The 14,612-nt window shown below is 43.6% G+C and overlaps 1 protein-coding gene across 2 annotated transcripts in view; it reads left to right on the forward strand.

Annotated features, from left to right (window-relative positions):
- Positions 1-493: 493 nt before the first annotated feature.
- The window catches only part of OCA2 (OCA2 melanosomal transmembrane protein), a 414,138-nt gene continuing 400,019 nt past the window's right edge, over positions 494-14,612 (forward strand). For both annotated transcript variants that reach the window (XM_063953301.1, XM_063953302.1), the window contains exon 1: positions 494-802. In XM_063953301.1, the coding sequence (XP_063809371.1) occupies positions 791-802 (12 nt within the window). In that variant the 5' untranslated portion in view covers positions 494-790. The remainder of the gene's footprint in view (positions 803-14,612) is intronic.

Consider the following 14,612-nt stretch of genomic DNA (forward strand, 5'->3'; position numbering starts at 1 on the left):
ATTTTTTCTCCTGTGGTGGCCAACGTCTGGGCGTGCAGGTTGCAAAACTGGGGTATATGGTAGTCTTTTCCTGCAATGCCACGCCCCTTTATGCAAAGCCACACCCATTTCAGCAAGGCCACACCCCTTATTGCGACGCACGCAGATTCATCGCTTTGCACATCAAAGCAAGCGTCCTGCTTACACACTGAGCGATGTAAGCAATATGTCATTCTAAAACGCCATTTTGGAACAACATTAAAATTGTGCAGTTATTGCTGGCTATTAAAGTTCACAAGTAATCCTACAAGTCACACTTTCCATTATGTTTAATATGTATCATCAACACTTCATCATTTTATTCTAACATACAGTATAGCATATTGTAAACTGATATATATGAGCTAATTAAATTAGCTTGAATGAAAATAATAATGTAATGCAGAGTGATAGTAAATTGCCATGTGTGTTAGTCAACCAATCATTGTAACTCTCATTTTGTAGTGATGTCATATTAGTTGGTCACAGGTGATAACATGAAGGGTGGGGGAAGCTAACAAGTGGGTTTGCTCAAGGAAAGATTGCTGGTTTCAGCAGAGAGCTAGGTCTTCGGTAACAATGTGACGTCCATCATTTCTTTAGCTATCATTAGAAAATAAATAAATAAAAACCCAATTTTATAATCAGCTATTTGAATTTAACACAACAGACAAAATTGGACAAGTTTGTCATGTGAATTTTCCTGGGATTCAACAAGGTGTCTTGTGTCTGGGAATTTTGCAGCTGTTTAAGCAGTGGAGCATTTGCAAAAATGGACTTGCAGGTAAAGACCTAAACGTTTAAAGTGGCTGTTAATATAATGTTTACGGGGGACATTTATTAAGCTGTGATAAGAGCGGAGAAGTGAGCCAGTGGAGAAGTTGCCCCATCAACCAGCAAAATCAGCAGCTCTGTATAATTTTATAGTATGCAATTTATAGATGCTACTTCAGTGCTGATTGGTTGCCATGGGCAACTTCTCCACTGGCTCACTTCTCCGCTCTTATCACTGCTTAGTAAATGTCCCCCTACATTTCCTATAATTGTAAGATTACCATACTATCCCTTTAAACAGTGATACTTCTGAAATACACTGGTTCTCAAGCTGCTTAAAACCAAGTGAGGTGCAGGTCTGAAGTCAGCCAGCCACAGATACTGTGTAATTCATGAGTGTCCTGATTTAAACTAAGGGATAGTATGTATAGTAAGCCTAATGTGAGTTTTTGCCAAAGGCTTGCAGGGACCAAAACTCTATTCTCTGTTAGGTGGCTAGAGAGAATACATTTCTAAAGCAAACCGTATTATGTTTGAATTACAGCTTTTGTGGCACTGGCCACCTTTTTTCCTATACAGAGGAGGCACCTACAGCATTCCTCTCAACATGACCCTCTCCAGGAGGGAGACAATGCTCTGCTCCTCGACTTCCCTCTTAATTTATGATTGCAATCACCTGTGCTGAAACACCTTTCTTTATTCATTTACCTGTTCAAAACAGGTGCTGGCAATCACAAATTAAGAGAAAAGTCCAGAAGCAGAACATTGTCTCCCTCCTGGAGAGGGTCATGTTGGGAGATATGCCTAAAGTACAGTATATACCAGTGGCGCACCCAGAAACCCCCTCCACTAAAAAAAATAAAAAAAATAAAAATATATATTTTTTATTTTTTTAGCTGCATGAGTATTAATGGCTGTCTGCAGCCTGCTGTCTTCCTGGTGGCACTTGTAAGTGCAATAAAAGTTTACTTTATTTTAATTATAGTACATATATATGCATGTACATACATATATACACATGTATATACATACATACACACGATATATATATATATATATATATATATATATATATATATATATATATGTGTACTGTATGTGTGTGTACATATATATGTATGCATGTTCAATATGCTATGTGTGTGTGTGTGTATGTATATATATATATATATATATATATATATATATATATATATATATATATATATATATATATATACATACAGACACACTAGTTTTACGGACCCAGCATATACAGGGTCACCTCAGTCCGCACCCCCATGATTGGCTCCGCCCAGTTCTGGAACCCCCCCCCCCATGCAAATCTTGCGTTTGCCACTGTTTACTAAACAAAATGCATACCCTCCAACATGACCCGCCCCACTAGGTACAAAATGCTCTGTTTCTGGACTTCCCTCTAAATTTATGATTTCAATCACCTGTGAAGAAACAGCTTTCTTATCATTTAGCTAGTTCAACACAGGTGATGGATATCATAAATTAAGAGGGAAGTCCAGAAACAGAGCATTTTGTACCTAGTGGGGCTGGTCATGTTGGAGGGTCTGAAAATGGGGTACTAGATTTGTTAGCTAATTGTCTTTCACGTTTTATAGTTGTTTAGGAAACCTTGCTTACTGTACTTCTGCTGTTGTAAAAAAAAAAAAAAGCTGGTTGCTGTTTCTGGAAGTTGGTAACTTTGCTGCTTTCACATCGCAAAACCTGCTTTTTAAACTGTTCTTTAAACGGTTCTTAAAACGGGTCTGAGCAGTTAAACCCCCTTCACATCGCATGTTGTAACCAGTATATTACCATTTCATTACCGTTTTGGTACCTTTCACACTGAACCACACTTGCCTACCTGACCCTCTCCATGAGGGAGAAAATGCTCTATTCCTGGACTTTCCGGGTAATGTATGATTGCCATCACCTGTGGTGAGCTAGTTAATTGATAAGAAAGGTGTTTCACCACAGGTGATGGCAATCATACATTACCAGGAAAGTCCAGGAACAGAGCATTTTCTCCCTCATGGAGAGGGTCAGGTAGGCAAGTATGCACTGAACCCGTTTCACCCATACAAAACAGTGGTTGTCATTTTAAATGTTTATTTCCTGCTTCTGCCTGGTGAGATCACACATGGAGACAGCCTATCACCTTCTGGGGCTTGCAAATACCGTTTCAGACCCTTTCACACTGCACAATTAAACGGGTCTGAAACGGGTAGGACCCTGCTTTTTTACCGTTTCAAAATACCGGTATTTTGTAAACGGTAAATTGAAGGTGACCCTTTCACATCGCAGCTCGAAACGTTTAGGAAGCCAGTAAAAACGGCAAATTACCGGGTACAAGCTGCGATGTGAAAGGGGTTTTATAATGAGGCTTCTAATTAGTCAGAGTTTGTTGTTGCGGTGAAAAGATTAGTAGCAGCTGTTTGCATGCATTTTACTTTATAGGTTACATCAGTGAAGATCTATAGCTATCTAATGTCGGCAGAAATAATGCTAGTTACATAATGCACTATAAAATATACATTTTTGTACAGGTCCTTAGGCTTATGCTGCTGAGGTTTCAGTGATTATTTCTTAATATAGGGTGCCAGGCTTCAATGAGCAGGATCAGTGTGATGGAGGGGATTTCTATTACATTAGAAATACTTTAATGTGGTTTGCTGGTTTTTATATGGCCGGCTACATTACAACTCATGAAACTGTTGAAGTGAAAAGCCTGTGACATTTATTCCAATTTACAAAACCTGCATAAAATGAATGTTATTATTGTAGACCATTGTAAGACTGTACCATTGTAGAAAAGTACTGTTTGGATGTATTTCTGTTATCTTCTGTTGCCAAAGTGGGCTTCAAGGCATGGCATGCAAATCTACAAATGAACAGAAGGGTGCACTCTGGTATAATATGCTAATAATGTACAGTATTTAAGCATGTTCTATTTATGAACTGTCATCCTATTTATGAACATGCACATTGCAAATGTCAACCAGGTAGTTCTGTTATTTGTTTTATAATATTAAAATAATTGAAATGCCACTTTTCAAACCAATAGAAAATTAAGAATCTCTGGGCTAGAGTGGGGACATGTATTCAGGTTTCCTGCTGACCACACTACACTTCTCCAGTGAAGTGTTAAGGCCAGTTCAGATGGGAGAGATGTGTGCTGAGCGATCTTAACACAAACCGCTCAGCACACATCTCACCCCCCACTCAGCACACAGCGCGATGTGTGCTGAGCAAGAGGAACGGGGGAGAGCAGGACAATCTAGTACCGGCGATAGCGCCGCGTATCACTATCACTGTGGGGGGTACACACGGAGAGAACAGTGCTTAACTTCTAAGCAATCTGGTCAGATTGCTTAGAATTTAAGCACGGATCTCTCCGTGTGTACCTCCCTGTAAGGTGTGTACACACGGTAAGATCCTTGCTATGTCCGATTTTGACTATGCGGTTTCCCTTGAACTCCCCCAGAACCCAGATAGCACAGATAGTGAAAATCTGTACTATGTACAATGTGCTTTGTATATGTACGATTTTGTCTAAGTGCCAATTTTGATACTTTGTACTAGATAGTACACTAGATAGACTGTGCAGGCAAGTCAATCTTGGCTATCTAGCCTTATGATACCGTCCCCACGGGAGTACGCATCGGTGTCGAATCTGCATAATTGCTTTGAACTTTCCCCTTTGGAATATTGCAGGTATTTGGTAAGTGCACAGACTGGGGCTCTGCAAATTATGGACCTCATTCAGGTTGGATCACAAATTGCGATCCAACGGCAATAATTACAGTGACGATGTGGGCACATGCACAGGGCCTGTCCTGCGCATGTACCTGCATTTACTGTGGGCACCCAGCAGTATTTGTGAATGCCTCTGCCTGATTGACAGACAGAGGCGTTCACGGGCCAACAACGCTTTGTTTCCAAGACAGAGCATTGCGGGAGTGGCGGATCCTGAATGGGGCCATTTCGATCAAAAAGATGGTGACGGGCCTCCTACCGCCGGCAGGATGCTTCCCTAGTTTCTGCGACCGCACACTAATTGCGGTGCAATCACAATTTGTGCGGGTTGCTGATGGGGGGCAGCGGTTAGCATGATGGGCGTCCTTGCCCTTTCATTGGACGGCCCCCAGCAAACAAGGCAAACAGTAGGTACAATGGATTCATCCAGCCTCATATGGTACACAACAGGAAGCTTGCCAAGCGTACTGCAATCAAATAAATCCTGAAAGTCTTCTATCTCCAGGACAGTCATCTGTATTGCGTGTACCTCAGGCCCCAATATGAGAAGGCCTAGCTTCATACTGTCAGGGAGGCCTAGCAGTGGTTTTCACCTTTTGATCCACAATTTGGAATAGCAAATCAGCACGGGTAAACCATAGCTTTGTGTTACCCAGTGTGGTGGTGATCTGGTCACCATAAGCTATCAAGTTGATCTTGTCTTGTGGGTTTATCTGCAGTTGGATCTATTTCATGTAGTTGTTTGTAGGATATGACATTGCACTTCGACCCTGAGTCTATTTTGACTATGGCCACCTTGTTCGTATGCTTTTGTTCTCAGTTTGATAAATATTTCGCCCTTCTCATCCAGGTGGTCTACACTATCACAAACTGTCATGCGAACCGATTCACACCCTGGCTTTGTTTCAACCTGGTTAATCTGCCGGGGTGAGCAGCTACAGCGCGACTCAGACTTTCGCTTTATGGAAGTTTGATCTTTGGAGCAGCAGCACCTTGCAAAATGATTCCATTTGCCACATGCATTACAGCATTTATCATATGTGGGGCAGCTTTGTTTGTCAGGAGGGTGCTGTGCCACGCAGTTCCCACACGTGGAGGATCGGCACGGAACAGCCTTCATGACACATACCTCAGCGTCCTTTCTTAGTTCCTTTGTGCCCTTTTCTGTCTGCTCATTTAACATAGATATTTATGGCAGTTTCAAATGTGAGGCCCTTCTCCCGCAGCAGCTGTGCACGTACCTTGTCTCTGTGTATGCCGCATACAAATATGTCGCGGATGAGCTCTTCTGTGAGGATACCAAAATTGCACTTCTTTGCCAGCAGCTTTAGCGAGTAGACGTAGGACTGTATATTGGGGGTAATTCCAAGTTGATCGCAGCAGGAAATTTTTTAGCAGTTGGGCAAAACCATGTGCACTGCAAGGGGGCAGATATAACATTTGCAGAGAGAGTTAGATTTGGGTGGGTTATTTTGTTTCTGTGCAGGGTAAATACTGGCTGCTTTATTTTTACAATGCAATTTAGATTGCAGATTGAACTCACCACACCCAAATCTCTCTCTCTCTGCACATGTTATATCTGCCCCCCTGCAGTGCACATGGTTTTGCCCAACTGCTAAAAATTTTCCTGCTGCGATCAACTTGGAATTACCCCCATTGTCATCGGGTGGTCTTCTGTATGCCGAATGTCGGGATCCCGGCGCACAGTATACCGGCGCCGGAATCCCGACACCCGGCATGCCGACAACTATTCTCCCTCGTGGGGGTCCACGACCCCCCTGGAGGGAGAATAAAATAGTGTGGCGCGCGTAGCGCGCCACCGTGCCCGCGGCGTGGCGAGCGCAGCGAGCCCGCAAGGGTCTCATTTGCGCTCGCCACGCTGTCTGTATGCCAGCGGTCGGGCTCCCGGCGCCGGTATGCTGGGCGCCGGGAGCCCGAGCGCCGGCATACCGTACGACACCTTTGTCATCACCCTTTTGGTTTGTGCTGTTGAAAACATGCCTGTCCATAATTACATTCTTTACTGGTATGTAGTTCTCTTCAAACTTTGCAATTAGGATGTCCGGATCCTCTTTGTCTTCTCGTCAGCGTATACAAAAGCATCGATTTGTCTGAAAGGCCTGCTATGGAGTATACGTGCCATTCCCTTTTAAACCTCAGCAAGTTGTCAGCCACGTTTTCATCAAATATCAGCAGATCTATTCTCAGACCTTGTGCCATGGCATCAAAGTTCTGACACCATGTAGATGTGTAACAACAAAATCAGGACGACACTTGCAGCACGAGTGTGATACAGGTCTTTACTCGGCATAAGCCAGACACACAGTGGATGTAACAGGAGACAAACAGGAAGTGAGTCACCTCGGCATGACATCATTTCCCATGATGCACAGCATGCATTTACATAGGGTATAAGCATGTTTGATCTACAAGAACAGGATTATGCTTCTGCTGGAACAAACTTTCCCATTTCCTCTATGCAGCACAGCTGCTCAAGATTGTTTCATACGGTATATACAGCTTTGTCTTTTAAGATACGGGTATATTTATTTTAGGTTATTAGCAGTGGTACACGTAGAAACATTTTCTTAGTGGTACTATGTGTTGGAAATTGGACGTGGTCACGTGTCATGAGGGGGCATGACCACATGACCCTAGGGGGAGTGGCTACATGTCACTACAGGTGGGACCACCCAGCATAGTCCTTTTTCTTTGCACTCTGGAGTCAAGGCTAGAAATATATAGTACTGCCACAAGTATAATAGAAATATATAGTTATAGTAATAACCCCAGTATAATAGAAACTTATTGTAATGACCCCAGTATAATAGAAATATATTGTTATGCCCCCAGTATAATAGAAATATACTGTTATGCCCCCAGAATAATAGAAATATGTTGTAATACCCCCCATTTATAAAAAAATACATAGTAATGCCCCCATTTTAACAGGAATATATACTGTAGTGCCCCCAGTATAATAGAAATATATAGTCGTGTCCTACATTACAATATAGATGTATAGTAAATGCCCCATAATATTTAGTGATGTGCACCGGAAATTTTTCGGTTCCGCGGCCGTGTTTTGTATTCGGGCGCGTTTTGGCAAAACCTCCCTGAAAATTTTTTGTCGGATTCGGGTGTGTTTTGGATTCGGGTGTTTTTTTACAAAACCCCACAAAAACAGCTTAAATCATAGAATTTGGGGGTCATTTTGATCTTATAGTTTTATTAACCTCAATAACCATAATTTCCACTCATTTCCAGTCTATTCTGAACACCTCACAATATTATTTTTAGTCCTGAAATTTGCACCGAGGTAGCTGGATGGCTAAGCTAAGCGACCCAAGTGGCTGACACAAACACCTGGCCCATCTAGGAGTGGCACTGCAGTGTCAGACAGGATGGCAGATTTAAAAAATAGTCCCCAAGCAGCACATGATGCAAAGAAAAAAAGGTGCAATGAGGTAGCTGTGTGACGAAGCTAAGCGACCCAAGTGGCCGACACAAACACCTGGCCCATCTAGGAGTGGCACTGCAGTTTTCTAGCGAGAGGATGAGTGCTTCCATCCTCATGTGAATCTGAACTACTAGCCATGAACATAGGCCAGGGCCTCAGCCGTTCCTTGCCACTCTGTGTCGTAAATGGGATATTGGCAAGTTTACGCTTCTCATCAGATGCTTTTAATTTTGATTTTTGGGTCATTTTACTGAACTTTTGTAGTATACTTGACGACACAGAGGTAGAGCAGTGGACTTCTGTACCGTACTGCTATATATTATATACTGGTGGTCAGCAAAATTCTGCACTGTCCTCCTACTATATATACTGCGCACAACTATAATACACCACAGGTATGGATGGATAGTATACTTGACGACACAGAGGTAGGTAGAGCAGTGGACTACTGTACCGTACTACTATATATTATATACTGGTGGTCAGCAAAATTCTGCACTGTCCTCCTACTATATATAGGGGGTCATTCCGAGTTGTTCGCTCGTTGCCGATTTTCGCAACGGATCGATTAAGGCAAAAATGCGCATGGTTCACAGTGCGCATGCGGTTAGTATTTTACCACAAAACTTTGTAGATTTACTTACGCCTGAACAAAGATGTTTCCTCGTTGAAGTGATCGGAGTGTGATTGACAGGAAGTGGGTGTTTCTGGGCGGAAACTGGCCATTTTCTGGGAGTGTGTGGAAAAATGCAGGCGTGCCAGGGAAAAACGCGGGAGTGTCTGGAGAAACGGGGGAGTGGCTGGCCGGACGCTAGGCGTGTGTGTGACGTCAAACCAGGAACAAAACGGCCTGAACTGATCGCTATTTGTGAGTAGGTCTGGAGCTACTCAGAAACTGCTAAGAAATTTCTTTTCGCTATTCTACGAATCTTTCGTTCGCTATTCTGCTATGCTAAGATACACTCCCAGAGGGCGACGGCTTAGCGTGTGCAATGCTGCTAAAAGCAGCTTGCGAGCGAACGACTCGGAATCACCCCCATACTGCGCACAACTAAAATGCACCACAGGTATGGATGGATAGTATACTTGACGACACAGAGGTAGGTAGAGCAGTGGACTACTGTACCGTACGGCTTTATATTCTATACTGGTGGTCAGCAAAATTCTGCACTGACCTCCTACTATATACTACAATGCAGCACAGATATGGAGCGTTTTTCAGGCAGAGAACGTAGATATTTGCAAGCACACTGAGCACAGATATTTGCAAGCACACTGAGCACAGATATTTGCAGCACACTGAACACAGAAACTGAGAGAACGCTGCACATCCTCTCCCTATCCTCTCAAATGCACGAGTGAAAATGGCGGTGACGCGCGGCTTCTTATATAGAATACGAATCTCACGAGAATCCGACAGCGGGATGATGACGTTCGGGCGTGCTCGGGTTAACCGAGCAAGATGGGAGGATCCGAGTCTGCCTCGGAACTTTGTAAAAGGGGTGAAGTTCGGGGGGGTTCGGATTCCGAGGAACCGAACCCGCTCATCACTAATAATTATAGACCTATATAGTAGTGTCCACATTACAATAGAAATCTATAGTAATGCCCAATAATAGACATATAGTAGTGTCCCACATTACAATAGAAATATATAGCAATGGCCTCCATAATAATAGAAATACATAGCAATGACTCCATTATAACCGGAATATATACTGTTGTAGTGCCCCTGGTATAATCTATATCAATAAAAGGCAAAAAAGGAGATTGACTCATCACGATATCTCTTAAACCAGAAGGCCTACAAACTTGAAACTTGGCAGGTAGCTTCTCCTTAGGTCCCAGGTGCTTGCTAAGAACCAGTTTTACAAATGTCACTGCCCATCCACGGAAATCGCCAAAAATGGATGTATGCATGTTTCAGCATTACTCTGGAATGCCTATTTACACCAAACTTGGTACACATGTGACTTACAACCTGGGAACAAACACTGAGGGGGTAAGACACCCCTAGCACCCCTAGGGGTAGGACAGTGGCACAGAGTATTTCGGGAGACAGCATAACTCTGGAATGCCTGGTGCAATTTACACCAAACTTTGTACACGTATGATTTACAATCTGGGAACAAACATTGTGGGGGTGGGCCAGCAGCACAGACTATATCAGGACATGTATGATATGTCTGCGATGACAGGGCTTCATGTGACCATGTCAGTGACATGATGTTATATAGAGGAAGTAGCAGAGTCCAACAGCAGCACAGAGTATATCAGGAGATGCATAATGTGCTGTGCTATATAAGAAACTGTAAATAAATTGATCATTTCACAGGGGCACTGACATTATCTGAGGAGGGGAATGGAGGCAGTAAGACGCCACTGACTGAGAGTTGTATAGCGGAGAGAACAGGGTCCCTTGGGAGATCAAAAATGGGTCCAGCCACTACACAAAGTGGGACAGGGAAGCAAGATATGCCTATATAGTAGATCTCCAACAAACTTCCATTAACGATCAACTATAATTCTAATTTACCATCCTCATCCCGTGGCGAAGCACGGATATTCAGTTAGTAGAAATATATAGTAATGCACCAATAATAGAAATACACTGCTCAAAAAAATAACGGGAACACTTAAACAACACCATGTAACTCCAAGTCAGTCACACTTCTGTGAAATTAAACTGTCTACTTAGGAAGCAACACTGATTGACAATCAATTTCACATGCTGTTGTGCAAATGGAATAGACAACAGGTGGAAATTATAGGCAATTAGCAAGACCCCCCCAATAAAGGAGTTGTTCTGCAGCTGGTGACCACAGACCACTTCTCAGCTCCTATGCTTTCTGGCTGATGTTTTGGTCACTTTTGAAAGCTGGCGGTGCTTTCACTCTAGTGGTAGCATGAGACGGAGTCTACAACCCACACAAGTGGCTCAGGTAGTGCAGCTCATCCAGGATGGCACATCAATGCGAGGTGTGGCAAGAAGGTTTGCTGTGTCTGTCAGCGTAGTGTCCAGAGAATGGAGGCGCTACCAGGAGACAGGCCAGTACATCAGGAGACGTGGAGGAGGCCGTAGGAGGGCGACAACCCAGCAGCAGGACCGCTACCTCCGCCTTTGTGCAAGGAGGAACAGGAGGAGCACTGCCAGAGCCCTGCAAAATGACCTCCAGCAAGCTACAAATGTGCATGTGTCCACTCAAACGATCAGAAACAGACTCCATGAGGGTGGTATGAGGGCCCGACGTCCACAGGTGGGGGTTGTGCTTACAGCCCAACACCGTGCAGGACGTTTGGCATTTGCCAGAGAACACCAAGATTGGGAAATTTGCCACTGGCGCCCTGTGCTCTTCACAGATGAAAGCAGGTTCTCACTGAGCACATTTGACAGAGTCTGGAGATGCCAAGGAGAACTTTCTGCTGCCTGCAACATCCTCCAGCATGACCGGTTTGGCAGTGGGTCAGTAATGGTGTGGGGTGGCATTTCTTTGGGGGGCCGCACAGCCCTCCATGTGCTCGCCAGAGGTAGCCTGACTGCCATTAGGTACTGAGGAGATCCTCAGACCCCTTGTGAGACCATATGCTGGTGCGGTTGGCCCTGGGTTCCTCCTAATGCAAGACAATGCTAGACCTCATGTGGCTGGAGTGTGTCAGCAGTTCCTGTAAGACGAAGGCATTGATGCTATGGACTGGCTCGCCCGTTCCCCAGACCTGAATCAATTGAGCACATCTGGGACATCATGTCTCGCTCCATCCATCAACGCCACGTTGCACCACAGACTGTCCAGGAGTTGGCGGATGCTTTAGCCCAGGTCTGGGAGGAGAATCCCTCAGGAGTCCATCCGCCACCTCATCAGGAGCATGCCCAGGCATTGTAGGGAGGCCACATACACTACTGAGCCTCATTTTGACTTGTTTTAAGGACATTACATCAAAGTTGAATCGGCCTGTAGTGTGTTTTTCCACTTTAATTTTGAGTGTGACTCCAAATCCAGACCTCCATGGGTTAATAAATTTGATTTCCATTGATAATTTTTGTGTGATTTTGTTGTCAGCACATTCTACTATGTAAAGAACAAAGTATTTTAATAAGAATATTTTATTCATTCAGATCTAGGATGTGTTATTTTGGTGTTCCCCGTTTTTTTTTTTTTTTTGAGCAGTGTATTTTAGTGTCCACATTATATTAAAAAAATATATTACCCCGCACAGAGAAACTAGAGACATGCCCAGCCTGTGAAGATCAAAGACCGCTCAGTGCTGAGTGAAATGAAATGGCTGGACACTGTGGGAAAAGGCACTTAGCCCAGACCCCAGGCTCCTCTTTGTGCCAATCGCACAAAGAGGAGCCTGGAGCCCTAGCAAAAGTGGGAGGTGCCGTCATGCTGCTGAACACCATGGTCTTGTTGCTCGGTAGCGCATTATAATTGCGGTAACGGCAGTCACGGGTCCAAAGTGTGCAGTAGGTGGTACTGCGTACCTGCTGCCAAATTCTTAAGGGTACTCCATACTAGAGTGTACCTGCATACTTGTACCACTGGCTATTAGATATAATGTAAATCTATTGTTGAATTGGGCCCATACATCTATGAATGACTCTTTTTGTTCATATTCCACTCCTGGGAGCAAATGGTCGATTGTCATTTACTCCCATACATTATCTGATTTTCATTCCAACTAGGTAAGGATTGTACACTCTGTTCAGAAATCAAATGTTTGTCTGCTTCTGCATTTCAGCTTGCACCCACCGGGAGTGGTCGAGCTGAAATGCACAAAAAGTGACCCGTTTGGGTGCCCAAATTACACTTTTTGCATCGTGCCCAGCACTTTGGTTGGCTAAACCTGACCTTTATGTGCACGATCTGCGCAAAAAAAAAACCCAATTGAATCGCGCCCTGAAATCTCCTGTCACTTTATACAGGTAATTGAGGGTGCAATACAATTGAATATCGCCCTCTATGTCCAATTGATGTATGGCACATACAGTAAATGTTTGTTGTTTATAAATATCCTGATGGAAACACTTTCTCTACCAGTAGGTGTCCCCCCAAGGTTCTGTCCTTGGGCCTCTCCTTTTTTCTCTACACATCCTCATTAGGTGAGCTCATTAGCTGTTTTGACTTACAATATCATCAATATGCTGACGATACTCAAATCTACCTTTCCTCCCCTAAACTCTACTCCCCTCTCCTCACTCATATCTCTAACTGTCTCAATGCTATCTCTTCCTGGGTGTCCCAGCGCTTTCTTAAACTCAATATGTCGAAGACTGAGCTGATCATCTTCCCTCCCTCCTACATAACCTCACCTCCCACAATTTAATTATCCATTGATGGCACAACTATCTCCTCTAGCCCCCAAATGCGCTGTCTTGGAGTAATCCTTGACTCCTCCCTCTCCTTCAAACCACACATTCAGTACCTCTCACAAACCTGTCGTTTCCATCTCAAAAAGATCTCCAGGATCAGACCCTTTCTCACCCAGGATGCTACGAAGATCCTCATCCACTCACTGGTCATGTCCAGATTGGACTACTGTAATCTCCTCCTATCTTGCCTCCCTGAAAAATGCCTCTCTCCACTCCAATTTATTTATTTTATTATTTATTAACAGTTTCTTATACAGCGCAGCATATTCTGTTGTGCTTTACAATTAGAACATCAGTAATAGAACAAAACTGGGTAAAAATAGACAGACCTAGAGGTAGGAAGGCCCTGCTCGCAAGCTTACAATCTATAGGGAAATAGCATCTATCCTTGTGTATCTATGCCTATCTATTGCATAATGGTCCACCAGATTACTAGGTTCTTAATGGGTTGTATGATGAAACCCTGCAATGTTGGCCAAGTGTCAGGAGGGTGTGAGAGTAAAGAAAGACAAAATATGTGATGCTATGTATACTGTACAGAGATGATGTAATTAGATAGGGAAGCACTGAAGGTTATGTGGGTGGGTCTGGAATTTGGTAGGCTTGTCTGAAGAGGTGAGTTTTCAGGGAACGTTTAAAGGTTTGGAGACTAGAGGAGAGTCTTATTGTGTATGGGAGGGCATTCCACAGAGTGGGTGAAGCCCGGATAAAGTCCTGTAATTTTGAGTGTGAACAAGTAATGTGTGTGGTTGATAGACGTAGATCTTATGCAGAGGTTGGGTAGGGAGATATTTTGAGATGAGTGAAGAGATGTATGTCGGTGCAGTTTGGTTAACAGCCTTGTATGTCAGTAAAAGTATTTTATATTTAATACGGTAGAATACCGGTAACCAATGGAGGGACTGACATAGCGGATCTCCAGACGATGAACATCTAGCAAGGAAGATTAGCCTTGCAGCTGCATTCAAAATGGATTGTAGTGCTGAGAGCCTATGTTTGGGAAGACCGGTCAGGAGACGATTACAATAATCAGTGCGGGAGATAATGAGAGCATGATTTAGAGTTTTTGCTGTGTCTTGTGTAAGATATGGTTGTATTTTGGATATGTTTCTTAGATGTATGATTTTGAGACAGATTGAACTGTCCTTTATTCTCCACATTCAGAGTCAAGAATGACACCTAGGCAGTGAGCTTGTGGGGTAGGGATGATTGCCGAATTCTCAACAGTGATAGAGATAT

This window comes from Pseudophryne corroboree, chromosome 2 (genome assembly GCF_028390025.1).
Source record: "Pseudophryne corroboree isolate aPseCor3 chromosome 2, aPseCor3.hap2, whole genome shotgun sequence".
In the NCBI taxonomy this organism is placed as follows: Eukaryota; Metazoa; Chordata; class Amphibia; order Anura; family Myobatrachidae; genus Pseudophryne; species Pseudophryne corroboree.